This window comes from Malus domestica, chromosome 02, assembly GCF_042453785.1.
Source record: "Malus domestica chromosome 02, GDT2T_hap1".
Taxonomy (NCBI): Eukaryota; Viridiplantae; Streptophyta; class Magnoliopsida; order Rosales; family Rosaceae; genus Malus; species Malus domestica.
In genome coordinates, this window is record NC_091662.1 from 2,294,637 (window position 1) to 2,316,452 (window position 21,816).

At 37.8% G+C, this 21,816-nt stretch overlaps 3 protein-coding genes across 3 annotated transcripts; 1 reads left to right on the forward strand and 2 right to left on the reverse strand.

Annotated features, from left to right (window-relative positions):
* Positions 1–3,370: 3,370 nt before the first annotated feature.
* LOC103448041 (nuclear pore complex protein NUP1-like) lies at positions 3,371–7,883 on the reverse strand. Its single transcript, XM_008387275.4, has 8 exons — positions 7,412–7,883; positions 7,084–7,148; positions 6,437–6,594; positions 5,804–6,014; positions 5,197–5,505; positions 5,007–5,093; positions 4,107–4,730; positions 3,371–3,999 (listed from the first exon to the last, which is right to left on the reverse strand). The coding sequence occupies exons 1-8, from the start codon at positions 7,686–7,688 to the stop codon at positions 3,565–3,567; spliced, it is 2,166 nt and encodes a 721-aa protein (XP_008385497.2). The 5' UTR covers positions 7,689–7,883; the 3' UTR covers positions 3,371–3,564.
* Positions 7,884–10,350: 2,467 nt separating this feature from the next.
* LOC103448050 (equilibrative nucleotide transporter 8-like) lies at positions 10,351–12,728 on the forward strand. Its single transcript, XM_008387286.4, has 2 exons — positions 10,351–11,727; positions 11,884–12,728. Exons 1-2 carry the CDS (start codon positions 11,223–11,225, stop codon positions 12,576–12,578), a joined length of 1,200 nt encoding a protein of 399 aa, XP_008385508.2. The 5' UTR covers positions 10,351–11,222; the 3' UTR covers positions 12,579–12,728.
* A 1,718-nt stretch (positions 12,729–14,446) lies between these two features.
* On the reverse strand, positions 14,447–16,344 carry LOC103448064 (uncharacterized). Its single transcript, XM_008387307.4, has 3 exons — positions 15,234–16,344; positions 14,968–15,140; positions 14,447–14,854 (listed from the first exon to the last, which is right to left on the reverse strand). Exons 1-3 carry the CDS (start codon positions 15,861–15,863, stop codon positions 14,683–14,685), a joined length of 975 nt encoding a protein of 324 aa, XP_008385529.2. The 5' UTR covers positions 15,864–16,344; the 3' UTR covers positions 14,447–14,682.
* Positions 16,345–21,816: the final 5,472 nt, after the last annotated feature.

Sequence of the window (21,816 nt, forward strand, 5' to 3'; positions counted from 1 at the left end):
ATCCCTAAGAAAAGGATCCGAGGATCCTTTTACTGCAAAAACCACTTTATATCTATACAGACTCACACGTGTCCCTATTGTACCCTTGGTTGAAGACACATGGTTTGAGAGTAAAATTCCAACCGTGCAGCAAGCATATCAACAAGCTAAAGCTACCAGGACCTTACATAATTTGTCCAAATTTCCTTCTGAATTATTGCATGTAATGTGATGATGGGGAAAGAGAAATTAAAGGGTATTATTTCCCTTCATTTTTTTCTTCTTTCAAAATTAAAAGAAGGCAAATATCTAAGAAAAGCCATTGTCTGTCCAAGCATGGACTGCAACTCATAAATATTATGACCCTCTGTGAAAAGGAATTCATGGACCACCATTTTGGTTCTGAGCCAAAGCACTAAAGCTTGTTAGCGATCATCAGGAAGCACTTTAAAAAAAATTTCTTATTTAATTTCTTCAAGGAGTTGCTTCCAACTTTGATCTTATTTAGTCAATAATAATGAGTTTTATCTTTGAAAGTAAGACTTTTATGTTCATGGTAATTATACAGTTTGACACATGTGAAAAAACTTTTTCTTTTTATATTTTTGATGAGTTATATTTGCAATCATTATTTGCACGGATGAAGAATGACTCGTTTGATAAATGAGGTAAGAAGCTAGCTTTTGATACAAGCGACATTAAGGGGTTAGAGTTCAGGCTAACTATAATTAAGTATCGAACTCGTCAATCATGAAAGTTGAACTTGAGACCTCGTATTATAAGTGAAGAATAATGGTATTACTAGATTGTAATGACACTAACCAGCCCAATTTAAGAAAATTTAGAAGAAGAAGGGAGTGAAATATCTAGGGTTGGGGTGGTAGATATTGAAGAGGGGACCATTGGATGTCCTGCGGATCTTGAAGTGGGTTACGGTAGATTTCCGCAAGCTGGCAAGTTTTCATTTTTCCCTTTTTTTTTTTTTTGTAAAAGAAGGTAACGGGAAATATATATTTTATACATATAGTACAATATGGTGGAGCTGGTGGTGGTGGGGTGGGCAGAGTAATACGGCTGAGAGGTTGCCGCTCAGCTCTGACGCCCTCCCACATTTCTGACATTTAGAATCTGAAACGTCAATTTCATGCCTGTTAAGCATTCATCTCATTTCATTGTCATTTCACCTCTGACTTCCCCCCCTTCCCTTCCGCTCTCTCTCTCTCTCTCTCTCTCTCTCTCTCTCTCTCTCTCTCTCTCTCTCTCGTTTGGAATGTTGGTGTCCTCCGAGGGGAGGGGTTTCCAACCCTAATTTACGTGCTGCGGGACCCCATACCATATCATGAGGTTCATGATGATCACGAAGGTGGGCCCCACAGGGTGAGTGACTGGCTAGTAAGCTGAAAATGATAGAGAGAGAAGAGAAGGCTAAAGACGACTAAAGTTTCTTCAATACGAAAAACTGAGGCAACATGTGATTCCTATGGCATCTTGTTCCGTGTCTGGAATGCATTTGTTCATTACAATAAATTCTCTATCTCCCATTTGTCCAATGTGTGTGGTGACAAATTTTGACAAGTACGTTTGTCGGAAACCCTAGCATCACTCGTCCACACATACGAGAATTAATGTGGGTCGTTGATGCAAGAGTTGGTTCCCCGCATCACCGGACCACAGTCATTCACGAGCCACAACACAATTCTTCACACATACGCAAGTTATTGTAGGTCGTTGATGTCAGTGAGTTTCTGAACGCATCAACAACCCACATGCACTCTTAAGGCAACTGATGCATGCTAGCATATATAACTTATCTTTATATGTAGGTAATGTACACACAGTTGTGAGTCATGAGTGCTTCAATTCACCTACCATGTATGCATGTTGATTGTTCAATCATATCATAAAAGAAACAGGATGAGAGACATAACGCAGGACCATTTGAAGGACATTCATGATCAATTACGCTGACTTTTGAAATTAAAACATCATGCGACTCTCTATGCTTCTGCAGAGGCTGATCCATGCGCTGGCTCTCTCACCACATCAAATTAAATGCCCTTCTATGTGTTGTCAAGTATCCATTACAATTTGAGTAATGCTATTCTTACCACAATTTTATACCATATTTTTTTACCATCTTAGGTGGCAGATGAGTTAGACAAGCCACATCATTTAATTTCAATTTCAATTTTTTTATTAATTAATACACTTAAATAAGGAAAATTGTAGACTTCAAGTCTCCCACTGGCGTTAATAACTTAATTGGGTATGAACCCTAATCCGATAAACAAATTTGAATTTGACTCCTAATTCTCATGAAAGCTAATATGCGTTATTCAATGAAATCCTTCTTTTAAACCACAATTTATTTTTAATTTTTTTTAGAAGAAGACAAAAAAAATCACTAGATGAACAACCATGGTGTACCAATGAACATCGGAGACGGAAATACTTGAAGTAGAATGAGGATTGGGACTAAGGGGCATGAGTCTGGAGTTAGAAATCAATATATGGTGATTATGGTATACGAGTGAATTCTATAAAGCTTAATCATAATCATGGAAATCAACAAAAATTAATAAAAAAAACTGGCGTGAAAAAGAAAGGGAAAGGAAGAAGAATTGAAAGGGGAAGGAAGGATGAGACTCCTCGTATACCACAATTATCATTTAATTAACCATCATTTTATTAGTTATTGATTAATTGAATAGTTTTTTAATGAAAATTAAATGCTAATTAATTTAAATGATGTGGTTGTCCACATCAGATGCCATCTAAGGTGGTATACAATTGTGGTACAAAAACATGGTAAGAATAACATTATTGTTACAATTTACACTACTGTCGTGCTGGTTCGAAAACTCTAATTAAGGTCGAGTTCCATGGTGAGTTGTGGTTTGAAGTGAAGAAGGTTGAGGAATGAGGCGAAGCCGCCACCGCTGTTGCTACTGGGGAGGGATTGGGAGGGGGATGGAGAAAAAGAGGGAGAGGTTTCAAGACATAGGAAGAAAGAAAAGAGAAAAAAAGAGTGAGAAAAAAATAAAATTAATAATAAAATAATATCAGTTTTTTTAATACCAATTGCGGCAATTTATTTTAGGGAACTTTAACGAAAAACACCCGGTACTGTTCACTTTAACGAAAAACCACATTTTTACACTAAAATTAAAAGTCAATCATGGTACTATTCACTTTACCCTTTATTTTGTCCTTATCATTAAAACTCAAAGTTTTCAAGCCATTTTCATTAGTTTTCCTTTTATTTTATAGAGAAGAGATGTACTTAAGGATAATACAATAGGCAACCTAATTGGGCGGACAATTATTGCCCTAAAGTGTGGAAGTGCTCTAAAAGTAGTAAACATCTAGGGGTACAAGCAAACAAGGAAAATTAGCCAAAACCCACCAATTCATTCCCAATATGACTGTTTGAGTGAGGGAAATTCAAACTCACTACTAAACTACTTGTCCCGCAATTTCACTCCAATTCCAAGGTACAATGAGGCATGGGTTTAGGTAGACAAAACCCTTGCGAAAATCTTAAAGCTATACTCGAAAAGAAATGCTAATGTGCCTTCCTATTAGTTAATAACAGATGGCATCTTTGCCTATTGAACCGAAAGACAACTTCGGCTCATCTGATCCAATGCTGAACTTAATATCTGAAGCATCGTTCTGAATTTCCGCACTTGTAGAAGGGAATGTAAACACAAGGGGATCAGACTTCTTGGATCCAAAATCGTAAGTAGGAACAGCGTATCCATCTTCGTTGGACTGATGCTGACTGCTTGCCAGGAAAGATGGCATAAGGGATGGTGTCGGTAGTTCAGAAAACACTTCAGACGATGTAGAGACAGGGAAACTGAAGCCAGAGCTACTATCAGAAGAAAATGTCCATTTTGATTCGGGCTTGTCAACGGATATAGAAGGAAACGCACGTTTAGCCCCTGAAGATTGAGATGCAGGCTTCTTTTGTTGATCTAGTACCTCAGAGCCAGATGAAGCAAACTTCGAAAAATCCTGCAAATTAGTTTAGTTAGATCTATTTCTGTTATGTTCGTATAGCTCTAGCAGACTAGCACCATAAGGCAATATTGCTTTTGAGACAATGGGTAAGGAATAAACACCTCATGTGTAATCTTGTTCAGAGATCTTCCATCCCTCCCATCACCAGCAGTGATATTGTTTGCAACAGCCGTGGCTTTTGTAGTGTTCTGCACAGGTGGAATCTTAAACAGAGAATTCCCCTTGTCAGCATTCTCATGTGCAGAAGTTTTCTGGTTATCTTGATTCATGAGTTTACGAGAATTGAACCCTCCTACAAGAGGTAAGCTATCATGTCCATTCTGGTTGACTGAAGAAACACCAGAAGACGGGGTTTTCTTCCATGCAAAGGCTAGCTTTAACTCTTCTGACTTCTCTTTAGGAGTGGGAGGGTTTCTATCAATGTGCTCCAAGATTGTCCTAGCAATCTGACTAGACTCTGGATGAACAGTTGGCACACCAAACCTGGAAGACTTCCTGTGTGATGATTGGGTTTGGGAGTTCCCACTTAATCCTCCAAGTTCAAAATTCTTGGTGGCAGGCAAGAAGCCTTTGGTAGCACTGGAGTTCTCCACCCGTGAAGGCCCAAATGAAGAGGAATGGACATAAGGAGATCCTCTAGCAGGAGTTTGCGCAGCAGATTTATGTCGTAACCTGCGAATTGGTCCAGCTGATCCATAGCCACCATCCAATGTATCACCCCTTGGCTTCACCAATGCATTGAAACACAAATACATAAGCAATCAAGTTGAGGCCAAAAACATGATTATAAGAACGTCAATTATCATGCAAAATTACATATTAAACTTGACTATAAATGTATGCTGGATATCAAAAAACTATTTGCACACGTGCACTGGCAACTACAGAAACAAACACGTTCTGTGATGCCAAAATCTAACTTAAAATCAATTTCCTAATCTGAGTAATCAACAATACTTGTAATGTAACCATTGGCAATGATCACTGATATGTAAATTTACCTTCCCATATATAGGAGTCTGCGATTGTTTCAATGGAGTAAATACAGTTCTTGGGGCTTTATCATCACCACCTTGTAATTGAGTTAACTGATGACATGCAATAAAGCAAAATTACCATCTGAAGCACAAAGTCTGTCTACTAGAATCAAAATGTTAGAAATCAAAACAAGTATCAAGACCTTTAACATACCTTGGATTTGGATTTTGAAGGGATAGTTCTAGAATAAGGAGTTCGAGGAAGATTATGAAGGCCAAATCTGCCTCTTTCAGTCTGTGGAGTTGAATAATCACGCCAATCCTGTACCATAGAACCAGGCCAGCACGCCGATGGTTTAGATGGTGTTGGAAAAAATGGTTTGGAAGAGAACTCATCGCCATGCAGTGTGGCCATTTCATCTCTTGACACTGCATTCTTAGACGAAGGATCAATTTCTGATGTTCTGCTTCCCATAAACGCTCTTGCAATATCAACAGGTGAAGCACCAACTTGATCTCGCATCTGAAAATTTTAAGAGAAATAATAGAGTCATCTAAGAATATAAGTGAACTACAATCCACAAATATAAAAAAAATAAAAAATAAAAATTCAGTGTATTAATAAGTTAATACTTACCTACCAAATATGTTGTAACTTCTATAAGAAAAAAAATAATTCCCTTTCACGGATATGCAGACTCAAACAGAATGAAAACAGATTGTGCAATTTCACAATTTCACATAAATGTAGATGCGTAACAGAATTGATTCTGCCTGATGACATGTCACAATAAACAGAGCAAGATGATAGTGACACTCACAGCTGACTGTGGTAGAGGGGCTGAGGTTGCCCAAATAGCTTTATTCAAGTCTTCCTGCTTTTCTTCAGATGACTTTGGAATATCATCTGTAATTACAGGCCACTTGGCTTTTTCAGCAGCACTAAAGCTTTGTTTTTTCTTTTTGTGATCCACATTAGGAAGTTCAACAGCCCTCGAATGTATAATTTCCATCAAGTGATTGACTTCATTCCTGGAGAAAGATGGAGTGAGCTTAGAGAGGGCAAGAAAAGACTGGTAAGATAATGCATTTTAAGACCATGACTGTATGCATGGGTGTCCACAGTGAATAAAATTCCAACCTGATCTTTAAATGGAAGAGAAACTTGAATTTCGGTCAATTATAATGGTGGAATCTGATTCACTGTTTTGATATCAGAAACAGGTTTCTCCATTATTCATTAATGCAATCTATGTGGGAAAGCAACCGCTTTATTCACACTTTTTCATATAAGAAACTACTTTATACACATTAACAAGAAGCACTCATTTTAACCAAAACTAAGCTCCACCATTTTGACTCATTAGCATCTTAGTGGCAAACTATTAGAAAATCGATGTTTTATGCATAGCTATAATCATAAATGGAAGAAATACATCACATGCATAACTTGCCTAGAAAACTTTTTCCCCTTCAATAGCTGCTCAATTTCAAAAAGTCCAATATCCTCCGACTGGTCACCCTTCTTATTCCCTTCAAAATCCGAACCACTTTTTAATCTATCGGCTGTTTTGCTAGGGCCTGCTATTTCAGTTATTATGGATATCCCATTCTGCAAAGATAAACGCCGAAGAAGAATTGAATATAAGAAACGATTTTGATGCTGGGAAAAAAAATCATATACAATTAAAGACATAGCCATCCGTAGCTGTCAAGAAGACCACACAAAATAGCGAAAAACTAGGTATGCCTAGATCAGTCAGAAGATAATCTAAATTAATTGTACTTGATATATACCACAAGAAGAAAAAACAAAGAGAAACTGAATCTTATACCTATCACCACATAACATAACAGATGAAAAGGTAACGAATCTGAATTCGAATACTTGTTAATGTCACATAAACAAGATTTTGCATGAAAGAATCACGTATATATGAAAACACAGTCGCATGCGCAACCCGTCAAAATTACAACGGTTATACCAATGACCGAAACTAAAGCACAAAGTGACTTGAGAAACAGAAACTGAAGTTGCTACGTATACACAAAATACAACCCGTGTGGTCTAACTGTTGTACTAAATGAAAAAAGGCCTCACATTTAACTCGGAATTGTCCTCACGATCAGCGATAGCATTTTGTTCCGTCTCCATGTGCTGCTCATCTGCTCCAGAATAACTCATTGAGTTAAAATCCAAAGACTAATCCACAATGTTAACCAGTAATCAGTAAAAGGGTATTCAAAAGCAACATAAAGTGACTACTAAATCCAATCAATTCAACAAAACCAAAGGAACAATCCAATCAATGCTTTTAGTCAATCCAATTACAAAGTAATAAACTTTATTCACCAAAACACCAATAAATTCCCAAAAAAGTAAGGAACAAAAAGTCCAAAACCCTAACAGGGAGAGAATTGGGGCTGACCGTGATGCTGGGCAATGGGCGGTGGTAGGGCATTGAGGGAATTCGATTTGGAGAAGAAAGAGGGGAAGAGCCGAGTGGCGCCTCCAGATATCAGCCGATAAGCCGGATCGACAATACCTGACAGCCACCGCCGCGGTCCCATCGCAGCTTGGTTCGAAGGCGGACGGGAATACGGCGTCCTATTCGGCTTTCGAGACGGTGGCTTCCTCAGCTTCCCTCCCGCACCTCTCTCTCCGTACAGCCCTGCGGAACGCGCCGTTTCGGCGCCGGCCTCCATTCCTCTCTCTCTCTCTTCTCTCTCACTATCTTCCTTAATCCTCTGTGTGCTTTGCACAGAGCTTGTGGTGGATCCGATGTTGAACTCTCGCTTTTTGACTAGCACTGTTCTTCCCTTGTTCTTTGTGGACTCTCTGATGAGAAGCGGAAACTCGGAAACCTGTTTTCTTTTTCTTTTTTTGGATTTTTATTTAGAGATGTATTTAATTAGGATTTTGTGAGATTTTAATTCTTTTAATAAATCTAAGGGTATTTAATTAGAATTTAAAAGAAGTTTATAACATTACAGGTGTATTCAATTAGAATTAGAATTTAAAGAATTTAAGGAATTAGAGGGAATTAGAGAGATTTCGTAGTGTATTTTAAGCATCTACAAATCTCACATCTCCCCATGAGATTTCGAAGGAATTGAATTAAAGTTTTACATAGAATCTATTAGTTAAACTCCATAAAAATTCATAGATTTATGAATCCATTGAAATCTCTCAAATTTCCAATTGAATACACCCCTAAGTTTGTGATTTGGAACTATTGCATGCCAATGTAGAAGCACGCGTTCTTAAAACGGTGCCGTTTCAATTTTTTTATTTTTAGTTAATTGTTCAAATGTTCTTTGTTTTTAACATTTAAGTTGACATATATTAGGGGTGTGTTCGGTTCCAATCGATTTGAGTTTTTGCCGAAATTGAAAACGAAATTGAAATTTCTGTTTGGTTTGGTTTAGTTCATTTTATATTGTTTTTATTCAGTTCGGTTTAATTTTGGTTCGGTTTTGTTTAGTTCAGTTTTTCTATAAAACTAAATTTTTCTAAATATGAAAATTGGTCTATGTTCTACAACTTTGCTTTTAGTTTTTCCATTTCAAACAAAAGTAAAGGAAGAAAAAAAGAGAGAGAAAGAAGATGTAGGAAGAAACCAAAAAGAAGATGCAGGGAAGAAAGATGAGGGTCGGGTAGGGATTAAAAAAGGACTTGATACGCTAATGGTTGGTTTAAAATAAAAACTTAAAACTTGGGTCTAAATTTAAAATTGGACTTGGAATATAAACATTCAATAGTAAATAAATAAATAGAATTAATATATTTAATTCGGTTATGTTTGATTTTTTTTTTAGTTTTGGAATTCGGTTGAATTTTTTTTTTGTTGGTTTTTCAAACTCACCCCTATGTTACGTACCTGAAATAGAAAAAAGATGAATAATGAAGTCCAGGATAGGGGTACATAATTATTTTAGTAGGACGAACACATTGTTATTGTGGTATTTTATGTCAATAATACCATACTTTGTATAAGTTTATTGTCACATGACATTATATTATCTCTAGGCGTCACCTTACTATAAAAGTTGCTCTCTAATTCAAGAAATCCTCCGCTTAGCGAGATCTAAATGCTAATCCATCTCAAAAAAACGTCTACCTTATGGGTTGATTGTGGTGACCAAAAAGAATATTTGCCCAAATATTTTTTCTTTTACAAGAAAGAAAAGAACAAGATTTTTATGTATCACTGTTTGATTTTTCCTATTATATAATATGGAATTAACTTGGCTCCTTAAGATTGAGGACGTGTTTCTTCTCCAGATACTTCGTAGCCGGTTTTCGAAATTTTATGCTTATAATAAAAATCGTTCATATTATAATTATTCAGTAAATATAATCTCTGCAAAAAAAAATATAAATGAGATTGTTTAACCATCGAACTGTTTAAAACATATGCACAGATCCAGTAAAAAAATTACAAACCGTCTATATATTTGCTAAAGTTAATTAATTAAATGATCTTATTTTTAATTGATTTTTTGCATAAATAATCTTTACAAAATGATTTACAACATAAACGATTCTGACCTGAAACACGAAGTTCAATAAATCGGTCACATACTATTTTGAGGAGGAAGTGAATCACAACCATCTAAATATGCAAAGAAAAATCTCTTTTCTGCAAATTTGATGCCAAGAACTCAAAAGCTTTCCTTTCAAGTGTTACATTATTGGTATCTAAATATACCTCAAATCTCAATGGCTTTTTACTCTTTAATGGTACACCACTGCCATCTCCCTCCCTCTCACCTTCTGGAAGAAGAAAGATGAAGGGTGAAAAAGCCTTGAACTCAAAGTCAACATCTAGTCAAGTGTGTTCATTAACAAGCAAAGTGAAGTGTATAATTGAACCCTAATAATGGTTGCACCATTAGCAGAGCATCTTTTTTTTCAGGTACTACAAAAGCATCTTTTTCTCAAAGAATAATGTTTGGGTGTTGAAAGAAGGGCAGCATATTTTGCCAAAAACTCAATTGAAAATTGACACGTGTCCATTTGTTGGAGTGATGTTGGTTCAAGTTTTCGATTCTGTAATCATTTTGTCACGTGTCGAGTTATAATTGGGCACTTATTCATTTCAGAAAGACTTGCTGCTCTTCTTTCAACACCCAATCATTATTCTTTCTTAAATGTGCCTTCAAATACTGCATATGGTTCCTGTTTATAGTACACCTTTTATTATAATTTTAGCGACTTTAGAGATGGTCGTTTGGTACCCATTTATAACAAGACATGTCTTAAACAATTGTTTGTGGAGTTTATGATTAGTGGAAAGACCATTTGTTATTGCTTCTAGAAGAAACATTTTTGCTCATAAACGTTATTACTAGCAATGATTTTGTTGGGAAGAGGTCTTCCTCGAGAATCATCTAACATAGTCAGATGAGATTCTATGACCCATAAGCTATTGTTTTTAAGTTTTTTTTCTAAACATAGCCAGAAACGATTTTTTGGTTGTCAAAAACTGCTTTTAACTCTTGCACAAACCGTCTCAAACATGCCTAAGTATCAAGATAGTTTGCCTTTGCTGCATCAAATTGCACGAATGCATATGTAAGTGTAGGATCAATGGTGATCTCTGAGTAGCACTATGTTCTGCCACTTGTGTACAGAAGCATCAAGAATAACAGCAACAGATAGTGGAACTCGAAAGAAGATCGGTTTCACTTAACCAGTGAATATGAATCCCTGAAAGTAGAGAAGAAGAGAATCAAGTTCGTTGATGGCTAATCAAAACCAACCAAATGTGACACCGGGAACACACATATAGGTCCCTCTTCTTTCATTTCACATTTAACATCGATCGATAGAATGATCATTCTTAAAGTCTCTTGACAGAAACAGGTTTTGTCTCTCCTCCAATGAATTTCCATTAGTGGTGAAATTTCATGTACTTGTAATACCACCCATCCGTTGATGTCCCTACTCAGCATAATTATCTTCCCTACATGAATGAGATAGCCACATTGATGCTGATTCCAGATCTATCAATCAAATCAAGCACATAACTCTACTAATCATATCACCAGGTTTATACAACCATGTGTTTATCTCTCTCATCACGTCCTAACTGGCTCAGTTTAGCTAGAGCTAGGATCTATCGAGCTTTGGATATTCCTATCTTGTCAAAAATCGCTTTGCGATGTTTAATCGCTCCTTAAAATGGTGTATTATAACTTCCGACGCAGACCAATAGGCCATCTAGAGCTACAAAAATGGAAGGTGGAGTAAAGGGTGTTGAATATCAAGCCCAGCCAAGAGATGCTTACAAGATTGCTTACATTATTCATTTCTTGCTGGGAGCAGGCAATTTGCTTCCTTGGAATGCATTCATCACCGCCGTTGATTATTTCGGGCATCTCTATCCCACCAAGCATGTCGAGAAGGTCTTCTCTGTCGCTTACATGAGTTCTTCGGTACTCGTATTGCTTGTGATGATGACATGGAGTGGCTGGTGGGAGAAGATGAGTCCTAGGCTGAGACTCAGCTTGGGATTTTCTCTGTTTATTCTCTCGTTAATGGTGGCTCCAATTACGGACTGGCTTTCGGGCAGTTCTGCGTTGAGCAGTGGGAGAGCTAATGCAGGTTATGGCGTGACAGTTGCATCAGTTGTAGTGTGTGGCTTAGCTGATGGCTTGGTAGGAGGAAGCTTGATGGGATCCGCCGGAAAGCTTCCGAAAAAATACATGCAAGCTGTTTTTGCAGGAACCGCTTCTTCAGGTAACTATAAACTACGTACACAAATTTACACCTTCATGCTTTACTTTTCCAATCCAACATTGTTCTGATCCGTGCAGGACGTCATGTCTTTCTTAAATACATAGCGTATAAAAATAGGACGCATTGAGAAAACTTCACTTCTGATTGTATTGGCAGGTGTGATAATTTCTCTGCTGAGGATTTCAACCAAGGCGATGCTTCCACAAACCCCGAAAGGACTACAAACAAGCGCGCACTTGTACTTCATCGTCAGCACCATATTCCTCCTGTGCTGCTTGCTCGCCTGCAACTTGTTATACAGGTTGACAGTCATGCAGGAACACTGCAGGCTTGCTCAAGACGAACCTTATTGCGCAAGACCAAAATTTTGGGACGTGGCGCGAAAAGTCCCCTTGCCAGCTTTTGGGATTTTCGTAACCTATACAGTGACTCTGTCGATTTTTCCAGGATTTATTGCCGAAGATCTCGAATCCAAGCTTTTTCGAGATTGGTATCCTATTTTGCTGATCACGGTGTACAATGTTGCAGATTTAGTGGGAAAATCATTGACTGCAGTATATCTTCTAAAGAGCATTAAAAGGGCAACTTTGGCTTGCATTGCAAGGCTCCTATTTTATCCAATCTTCACTGCTTGCCTCCATGGACCGCCATGGCTGAAAACTGAAATTCCAATGGGGGTTCTCACATTTATGCTTGGATTGACCAACGGGTATCTGACAAGTGTTCTCATGATGACTGTTCCGAAAACTGTGCTGGCTTCTGAAGCGGAGCTATCTGCCATTGTCATGGTGGTGTTCCTTGGAGTTGGCTTGGTTAGCGGCTCGGTTCTCGGGTGGTTCTGGATTTTATGAAATTCCTTTGTTAGAAATGCTAAAAACCCTGTCAATGTATGTAAGCTCGTGTCTCTGTTAGAAGTGTTTTCGTAGTCCGATGACTTAGCCCTGGTGTGTAGTTCCGTAGTCCTGCTTTTGAATCAAAAACTTGCCTCTGCCACTTTCCAATATTTATTTACTTCGCTCAAATGAACTCAACTAACTCGAAATTTTGATAACTCAACTCTCGAACAAGACTATATCTGTCAAGTAAAATACAAGAAATTTTATGAAAAAATTTAACGGGTTCTTCTTGTTGACAAGTTGTGCTAAACGCTTGACGCAGGCTGTAAAGGCGCCTGACTTTTGCGCTGTGTCATCGGTAGACTGCGCTGGAGTATAAGGTGGAGTCGGTGAGCTTCTTGGCATGTTGCCTTTCCCTAACCAATGTCATAACACCACTCAAACCCCAAGAGCTGAAGGGTTTTGCAGGCATCATGCTCGGCAAAACCATCTGCTGCTTTAGACACGATAAACTTGTCAAATTCACCGTTCTCCACCACCTTTTGCTGAACCCTTCAAGCAATCTGCTGCTTTAGTTCTGTTTTTCGAGTGAGGGAGACGATGGTGAAAGCATTCATACTCCGGATGTGGTCAATCGTCCTTCGAAAATGACAACAGCGAGGCGTTTTCCATTTTTTCGGGTTTGATTAAGAACTCGATTTGTGCGTTTTCTTGTGTTCTCAATCTCTACTTAGGTTAGTTTGATATTACTCTGCTTTGAAAAAAAACTGCTTCTGTTGTATTATAATGTTGTATTATAAGAATAAGCAGCTGTGAAATAAAATAGTAAAGTGTTTGGTATCGATAATTGTAAAAGTTCTTTTAATATATATATATATATAAGCAGTGCTATGTGTTTAGTAAATATTTATGATCGTAAAATGACAGAAAAAAAAAACTTATGGGCTTTTCTTCCTTTCTGTTTCTTTCTGCCAAAAAGTTCATGGATGTTTCCTTTTTCCTTTCTTCGTTTCCCTTTCTTTCTAGCTTTTTCATTTTTCTTTCTTTATATTTCGTTCTACCAAAATATTTCTAGCTTTTCTTCCATTTTTCATCAACGATCCCTCCTGAAATTTCAAAGTCCTCACCCCCTTCGTCCCTTCGCTTTTCGCTTTCAGTTCCGACGATCTGGAACCTTCATACTCACTCCCATTTCTATTTCCTGCATTTCGATTTCCAAGGCATTACATGTTTTGAATGTGCGGTGGTGAATGGGTAGGTGGGATCTGGGTTATCATCTAGCAGGGAGTGGGTTGGGATCATGGTCTATGAGGTGGCGATGGGTGTATTGGGTGGGGATTGGGAGAGAAATGGGGTGGCGAATATGGGGAGTAAGAAGAGATGGAGGGGATGGGGTGGTGAATCTGGGTAGTACGGCGTCGGAAAGCAATAGAGAAAGGGGGTGAAGTTCAAAACTGGGATGAAGGAGAAAGAGAGGGTAAGGTTGCCATTTTGAAAAATTCATTTAATAGTACTGTTCACCCGTGAATTGTGATAAAAAGCTAGTTTTCCAAAACTAGGTTTTGCTACTTTGCCTTTTTAGCTTTTTTTCACCATAAACTGAAAAAAAAAAACCTGATTTTTAAAGTTTACCAAATACTAAAAAACTGAGTGTGTTTTTTCCATACCTGCTTTTTTTTTAAAAGTTAAGCAAAGCAGTACCAAACTGGTACTAAATCTTTCCAGCGTTCATGCTTGAATTCGATTCATACTGAAATTGGAAGGGAATTGGATTCAAACCGAAATCCGAATGGAACCAACTATTGAATCCTCTCCTTCAAGCTAAGATCAATATAGTTCTGAATCAAATCGAAAATTTCGATTAAGGGTTGTTGCAGATAGAGTTATGCCTTCAAAAATTTCCATTCCATCACTTATTTTTGTTACATTGCTTTTTACAAAGATTTTAGTAGAAAAGATGTTGACAACAAAAACAGAGCTATCAGTTAACATAACCCAACCCAACCCAACCCAATTTATCAAGAAAGCAGCAGCATCCAAAGGATCACCCAAAAAGGTTAAACTTTATACAAACAAAAGGTCAGCCTCTGAACATGTAGATACATATATCTCTATGTATCTATGCAGCAGCAGCTAATGGAGGTGGTACGGGAGGAACTCCATGAAACAAATTGGTTGCCGAAGCTCTGTTATTCGCCCCTTCTTTCAGATTCTCCTCCTCGTCTTCCTCTTCGTCTTCCTCCTCCTCCTCCGAATCCCAGAGGAATTTCGCATATGATGCTAGAACATAACTGCAAACCATCAAATCATAAAACACTGTCAGTACAATTGATTCGCAAAACGTACCAGCATGTTATCGATACATTATATAGACAATACAGATACAATATCGACGGCGCATTACCTATCATCAGGGGCAGCTTGAACAGCTTGATCAAAGTAAGCCTGAGCTCTGGGAGCATCCTTATGAATCTGCCATACCAAATCCGCAAACATTGACAGAACATTTCCGTCGTTCGGGCTCGCCAGAATTGCTCTCCCGCAGTATTCTTCGGCTTTTTCGAAATCCCCTCGAAACTGTAATTTTTGTCATCACAAAACATCATTAGCTTCAATAAAGATTCAATCTTTTGTACTTAAATTTGAAGATTTTGGTATAAATTTGCTTACGTCTTTCAAAAATCGAGCATAATTGCTAAGGAGCATGGGATTTCCAGGATTAGCGTCGATCATTTTCTGGTAGTACGAATCTGTGCTGGCACCGCCTTGATTCGATTCCCAAAACCCATTGCTCCCACCATCTCCTTCGTCCGATCCACCACTCCCTCCGCCATTACCACCGCAGATCTTGCCGCCTCCTCCACCAACGCCACTCCCATCCAAAACGCTCAGCAACCCCCTGTTCTGCCTCAACCCCGCCTCACACCGCTCAAACTCCGCCAATCCCCACGACGCCGTTCCGCCAAACCCAGAAGCAGCAAAGCCCATCTCCATCTCTATCTCCTCTTCCTCCTCTCCTCTCTCCTCAAACCCATTTAACGGGTTGCTAAAGGCCTTTCTTCTCGGCGACGCAGCTGAGAAATCTCTGAGATCGTCCGCGGAGACCGCCCGGGTCAACCTCCTCGTCGAGTCGCTGATCGGCGACAGCAAAAAGGGCGACCGCGACGACGCCGAGAGGATAACGGAGCGAGTTCTCGAAATTTGCGGGACTATTTCCGGTTGCTGATCGGAAAATGTCGAGTCTTTGGAGTGCGGCAGCAATGAATTGAGCACCGGCGTCGATGAGCTCCGTAGAAGCATTTTTCCTTGATATTATCTGCGTCTGAGAAAAAACCCAAATCTCAGACTCCTTTGAAAACCCTAAAATTCCAAAATTCGATCGGAAAGATTGAAACTTTGAGGGGCAGAGAAATCAGGGTTTGCGATGGAATTTGAGAATTTTGCAGGTGGGAGGTGAGGATGGATGAAAAAGGACTATATGGGGAGGTCATATATAGGAGGAGCGAAGGGCGTTGGTAGGGATGAGATCTCAGCCGTTGATTGTCTCTGCATACAAATTGGAGTGAGATGGGATGGTTTGATAGTTGATACTTTGAGGCACGTGGTTTAATTGGCAATTGGGGCCTAGGGGGCCTAGGACGCGTTTGGTGGTATGGCTTGGGTAAAAGCAAAAGCCGAAAAGGGCTTCTGCTTTTAGGCTTTTGAATTTTGATTTGTTTGGTCAGAATCTCAGCGCAAGAATAGCTCAATGGAAACCCTAAAAAAGTGTGGTTTGATCCTCTCCTCCATAGTCTCTAATAAAAGTATGTATAAATAAGGAAAGAGGGAAAATGGAAAAGTCTATCCACCTCATTTTGCTAACTCCAAATTGTGAAGGTTAATTTTGGAAAATGATACTAAAATCAGTAGGTACAAGAATTAGGAAACTTGCATATTTGTGTTTATGGTAAGAGGGGTAAATTCGACATAAATTGCGGGTGGCTCTGTGGTTGGTGACGAATTTCAAATTCGTATTCTACATAACACGTCATGGTCTCTAGAGAAGATTGAAATGTTTTTGTTAGTCTTCCCTTAGTGTAATCGCACATCATTTTCTCATATATTGATAAAGAAGCCAAATTTATTTGCTAAATCTCATGTCAATGTTCAATTCATTTAAATAAGGAAAAATGAAACGTCCATTTGGTATGCACCTGCAATTGCTACATTATTTCAAGCTTAATTTTGGAAAAGATTGCTAAAATTAGTAGGTACAAAAATTAGGAAAGTTGCATAATTTTGTAATTTATAGTGGAAGTAAGAGGCGACCAATGACCTTTTTTCCCTTCCATTTTGTTCCTCGCAACCACCAATGGTATGTTCATTTGAGGTGATGGATAACCAAAGGTCCAAATGAGAAATAAAGGTCAAGAAAACCTGCACATCGTCAACTTGTTCACGACAATCAAAAAAATTATTGTGTTACTACAAGTTTGGATGCAGTTGCATTATAGTTAGTCCATTTATTATAATGGTGGACGACATTGTCTTTGTCTTTATTCTTGTCATTGCCCTTTTTCTTCTTAAACGGGTGGACTTGCACCAAAAAAAAAAAAATTGTGCAAAGTAATTAGTAAGGGCAATTTCACCGTCCTTACCTTTGCCTTGCCCTTGCCCTCCTAAAATGGGTGGACTTGCTCTTATTAATACTTCCGTAGTTTAAGTTATAGTATCAATAAAAATTCATTCATCTTACATAGACGAGTTATAACATGTGATCATATTAGTAACGCACAATAACACTATTCCACAATCACAAACCATGTTCTCGTTTAAAGAAAAAGGTACGTCCAATGGTACATTTATTTCCAAATGATATTACGTACGTCAAATTTGTTTATCAAATGATACCAATATCTGATTTATTTAAACTCCACATTTTAAACTTTATTCAATACTAACAAATAAGATAATGACATGTACGCTAACACATCATTAAGTGAACAAATTTGATGATTCTATCATTTCTAATTGTAAGAGATCCCGTATTTAAATCACTCCTCCGGTATTGATTAAAGAACTTGATAAAATATAATGAGAAGTCAATCAAGAACCCCTAATAATTTGATTTTAGATCAAAAATTTGGGGATGACTACAACACTTATATGTATTGTATACAATCATTATCTGATGGTCATATATATTCATGTAAATATACATACTTAATACAATCTTAATTTAACCGTTGAAATGGTGATTCTATTAAGTACGTTAAACATTGTAGCCAAATCCTGACTGTCTACCAAAAAAATGGGTGGCACCAAATAATAGGCTAATCACATTGTGCTACAGAAAATGACTAACTTTGAACGAACTCTTTGAACAAAAGCATGCAAATCATATTTTGATTAAAAGAATACCAAATGGATATCCTCTCGTACTTATGTGTCTGGAGCAAACGGATTTAGAGATTTATGATCATACATTTTAAAAATTTACAGACACTATTAACATCTTCTTAGCTCATTTCATACAAACCAAAAGTCCGAATCTCTCTCTCCTTATAACGGTCCACATCTTTGAGTCCACTGGCTTTAACTTCGAGATCCGGAGATGATATCGGTTCCTATTTTGGGGAGTGTCTAGCCAAATCTAAAAATAAACGTTTTTTCCCATAAACAAACACGTCCTACCAAATCAAACTAGGCTTCTCCGTAAGCACGCGGGACAGAACCCAATTGCCCACTTCGCATGCCACCAACTTTAAATCAGAACCGTTAGATTTAATGCATGGTGGATCGGACGGCCGGATGGGCACTCGTCACGTGATTCTTTCCCCCTATCCCAAACAACCGGCATTTCTTGGCGCCTTCGATAAAGTAAGGGCCTGATTTATTGCGGGTAAATAGTTTTGTCCCCTAAAAGCTCCTTTGTCTTACTCAAATTCACGATTTTGCCACTAGAACTGTTTAGTGGCCAGGCTTTGCTCGAGCTGGGACCAGCGACGGTTCAACGGTAGAGCTGTGCCGTAGAAGGGCTGGTCATGACGTCATAGTGGACCTGGCAAATTGATCGTATTTGTGTGTTTTCGTTTTATTTATGTTATCTTAATGGATTGTGTCGTGTTAAACATGTTATCTTAACAGATTTTTAACAGATGACTCAAATCCAATTCGTTACCAGGTCATGTCGTTTCGTATCAGGTTAAATGGTCATATAAGAAATTGTAAAACCTAATGTCTATATATGTCAAATGATATCTTATAACTGGTGACATGATAACGACTCAACAGGTTAACGCGTTATTAACGGATTACTCGATAACAACTCGACTCGTAACAAGTTGACCTATAATATGTTATTTTTAAATTATTTCGTGTCAAATTAACAAGTCGTGTAAACAATTATCAAGACTACGTCATAGGCAGGACTTACGGATGGTTCAGCCTATTTGTTTAGTGGGATCCCATGAAAGAACCTTATTTGTCACGGGGCGGCCAACTTGCTCCGTCAAGGGTAAATTTGTTATTTGAAGATGGGGAAGATATTTTGTATCTCATGTGTGTTTATTAGCCGTCATTTCATTCTTGTTTGGTTTCGAGTGTTTTGACAAATCTTGCTTCGTCTTTATGTGAATGATTAATACAACAGAAGCAAATATGTGTGCGTTAAGAAGGTTTTATGTTTTCAGTTTTCACTAATTGATGTTGAAAGAAGCAAATATGTGTGCGTTAAGAAAGATTTTAGTTTTCAATTTTCACTAATAATGTTGAAAGAAGCAAATATGCGTGCGCCGCACATAGAAAAGTTTTTAATTTGCAATTTTCACTAGTTATTATCGAGGTAAATATGGGCGCTTTGCATGTGCTTTTTAGTTTTCGGTTTTCAGTAGTTGAAAGTGACGGGATTGCGGGGAGAGGTTGTATATGTAAGCCAGGTGTGGTGTGCGGCCCTTGTTGCTACAAAGTTTTATAAGTCATGTGAGTGAACGAGGGTCCAAAATTATTAGGTCAAATATGACTCTTCCACAATACTTGCCCATGCAGTTGTGCTAGGGTTGTTTGCGTGCATGGCTCGATCATAGCCGTTGATTATATGGGTAGAATTGACAATCATCATCAATTGTTGTGTTATCTTAGTGGCATAATCTTTGGTTAACCACCAGCATAGGAAGTTCTCATCGTTCCTATAACACACACACACACTTTTCTAACATGCATATGATTCTCAACCGTTAATGTATTGTACGCCCTACTTAATTTAAGGGTTAGGATTCACCCGCGCGTTCATGGGCGGTATTACCTTGAGGAATTTTATTATGTAACTTTAGGGTCATTTAGATTTATTTAACTTTTATGTGATAAACCACAAAAAATAAAAGAATTGTATTTTATCTGTGAAAGATGCATAAAAAGGGACAGAGATCCTAGCCGGATCTCCCCCACTAAGTCCTAAGGATCCGGAGATCCAGCCCTTGAATTTTGATCCAACGGCTACAATTATTATCACTTTTAGAAGGGCAGCCGTTGATCAAATTTCAACGGTCTGGATCTCCAGATCCTTAGGATTTGGTGGGGTGAGATCCGGCTGGGATCTTTGTCCCATAAAAAGGGTGACCTCAGGCCAACAAGACTTCCCGCTTTGCGAGGATCGATAAGGAATATCTATCGTACGCAGCTTTACCCTTACTTCGTAAAGATGCTATTTTCACCTGTGAAAGATGCATGAAGTAGATAATGGTCTTTATCTCTCAAATATGGACATGATTTGGAATTAATTCTCACAAACTGCCTGCATCTCATACCCACACACCATTATTTGGCAAATGGAACCGAAGTATCAGTAGTCTTCAAAGATGACTTGGTGAAGGGTCATTTTCTACACAAGTACTTCCAACTTCCAAAGATGAAGACTCTCAATTTCAAATAACGTAATTAACTACTGCTGTAAAGTTCAAATCTTAATCGTATGTGTAAGCTTATTCCTTTGCAATATCGTTGTTATCAAAATTTACGATCACGATAACTAAATATGCTATATCCTGCAAAAGAAAATTATATTTATGCTAAATGAGAGGTTTAGATGTACGGGCCAATAATTCAAGTGGAGAGGAAAAAAGAAATAACATTATTCGAGGCATCAAGAGGTCAAGATTATAGATTGTAGATTGTCACTAACTTGATGTTGGAATCCAAATAAACGTTAGAAGACTCCAACTTGCAAAAGTTGGGTAGTAGACTAGTGAACAAAATGACTCCTAACAATGCCATAACAAAAGAGATAGAAATCCTATTTAGAATAGACCTCTAATTAGTATAAGGTGGAGTGAAAGAGATACAAAGCAAAAAAATAGAGTGAAAGAGATGGGAAAATTTGACGATCCAATTTATGTGATGGAGATTCCATGCATATGGGTGGTAGTCAAAATATAGACCTCAAGATCGAAAGCAAACAACCAAATTAAATTCAATCCATATAATCTTGTAATATAGACCTCAATATCGAAAGCAAGCAACCAAATTAAATTCAATCCATATAATCTTGTAACACCCAATGGGAGAAATCTAAATATTTCATCTCATTGCATCCTCCAATAAGAATGAAAGGAACTCGTCAAGTGGGATAGTTGGGAATACCGTTCAGTACACCAAGTATCATAATATAAGTGGTTAAATTTATGTTTTCAAGTGTTCAACCACTTGTATACTTGGTATACCAGACTGTGTTCTGTACACTAAAAAATCTCTCGCTAAAAGTGAACAACTCTCACTTGCATTTCTAAAGGGTTTCAAACCATGTCCTATCCTACCCTCGCCACTAGGCTAACTACAATAGCTTAGATAAGAATTTTTTTTAGGGAATTTTAACGAAAAGCTCATCGTACTGTTCACTTTAACGAAAAATCATATTTTTACACTAAAAAGTCAATCCTGGTACTATTCACTTTACCCTTTATTTTATTCTTATCGTTAAAACTCAAAGTTTTCAAACCATTTTCATTAGTTTTTTATTTTTTATTTTTTATCCCTCAGTATCTTTGTTTTAGCTAAATTCCTACATTATCTTCATGTTATTGTTGTTGGCTTGCAATCTTCATGCTTACGATCAGATCACATATTTTGGATTTAACTGCGATTGTTGTATCATTTCAAAGTAATGGATAAAGCTTTGACCAAAAGAAAAAAGTAGGGGTATGATATCCACACATCTCATTTTACTTCTCACATACCTTTTTAATTTTCGGCCGTCAGATCGGATGAATTGAAGAAGATC

Excerpts from the sequence above, each read along its gene's own strand:
- LOC103448050 (XM_008387286.4), top strand. The coding sequence starts at position 11,223 with ATGGAAGGTGGAGTAAAGGGTGTTGAATATCAAGCCCAGCCAAGAGAT. Across the intron at positions 11,728-11,883 it reads TGCAGGAACCGCTTCTTCAG|GTGTGATAATTTCTCTGCTG; the intron begins GTAACTATAAAC and ends TTGTATTGGCAG.
- LOC103448064 (XM_008387307.4), bottom strand. The coding sequence starts at position 15,863 with ATGCTTCTACGGAGCTCATCGACGCCGGTGCTCAATTCATTGCTGCCG. Across the intron at positions 15,141-15,233 it reads ATGCTCGATTTTTGAAAGAC|TTTCGAGGGGATTTCGAAAA; the intron begins GTAAGCAAATTT and ends CAAAAATTACAG. Across the intron at positions 14,855-14,967 it reads CAAGCTGCCCCTGATGATAG|TTATGTTCTAGCATCATATG; the intron begins GTAATGCGCCGT and ends GATGGTTTGCAG.
- LOC103448041 (XM_008387275.4), bottom strand. The coding sequence starts at position 7,688 with ATGGAGGCCGGCGCCGAAACGGCGCGTTCCGCAGGGCTGTACGGAGAG. Across the intron at positions 7,149-7,411 it reads GCCCATTGCCCAGCATCACG|ATGAGCAGCACATGGAGACG; the intron begins GTCAGCCCCAAT and ends ATTCTGGAGCAG. Across the intron at positions 5,506-5,803 it reads CCCCTCTACCACAGTCAGCT|ATGCGAGATCAAGTTGGTGC; the intron begins GTGAGTGTCACT and ends TAAAATTTTCAG.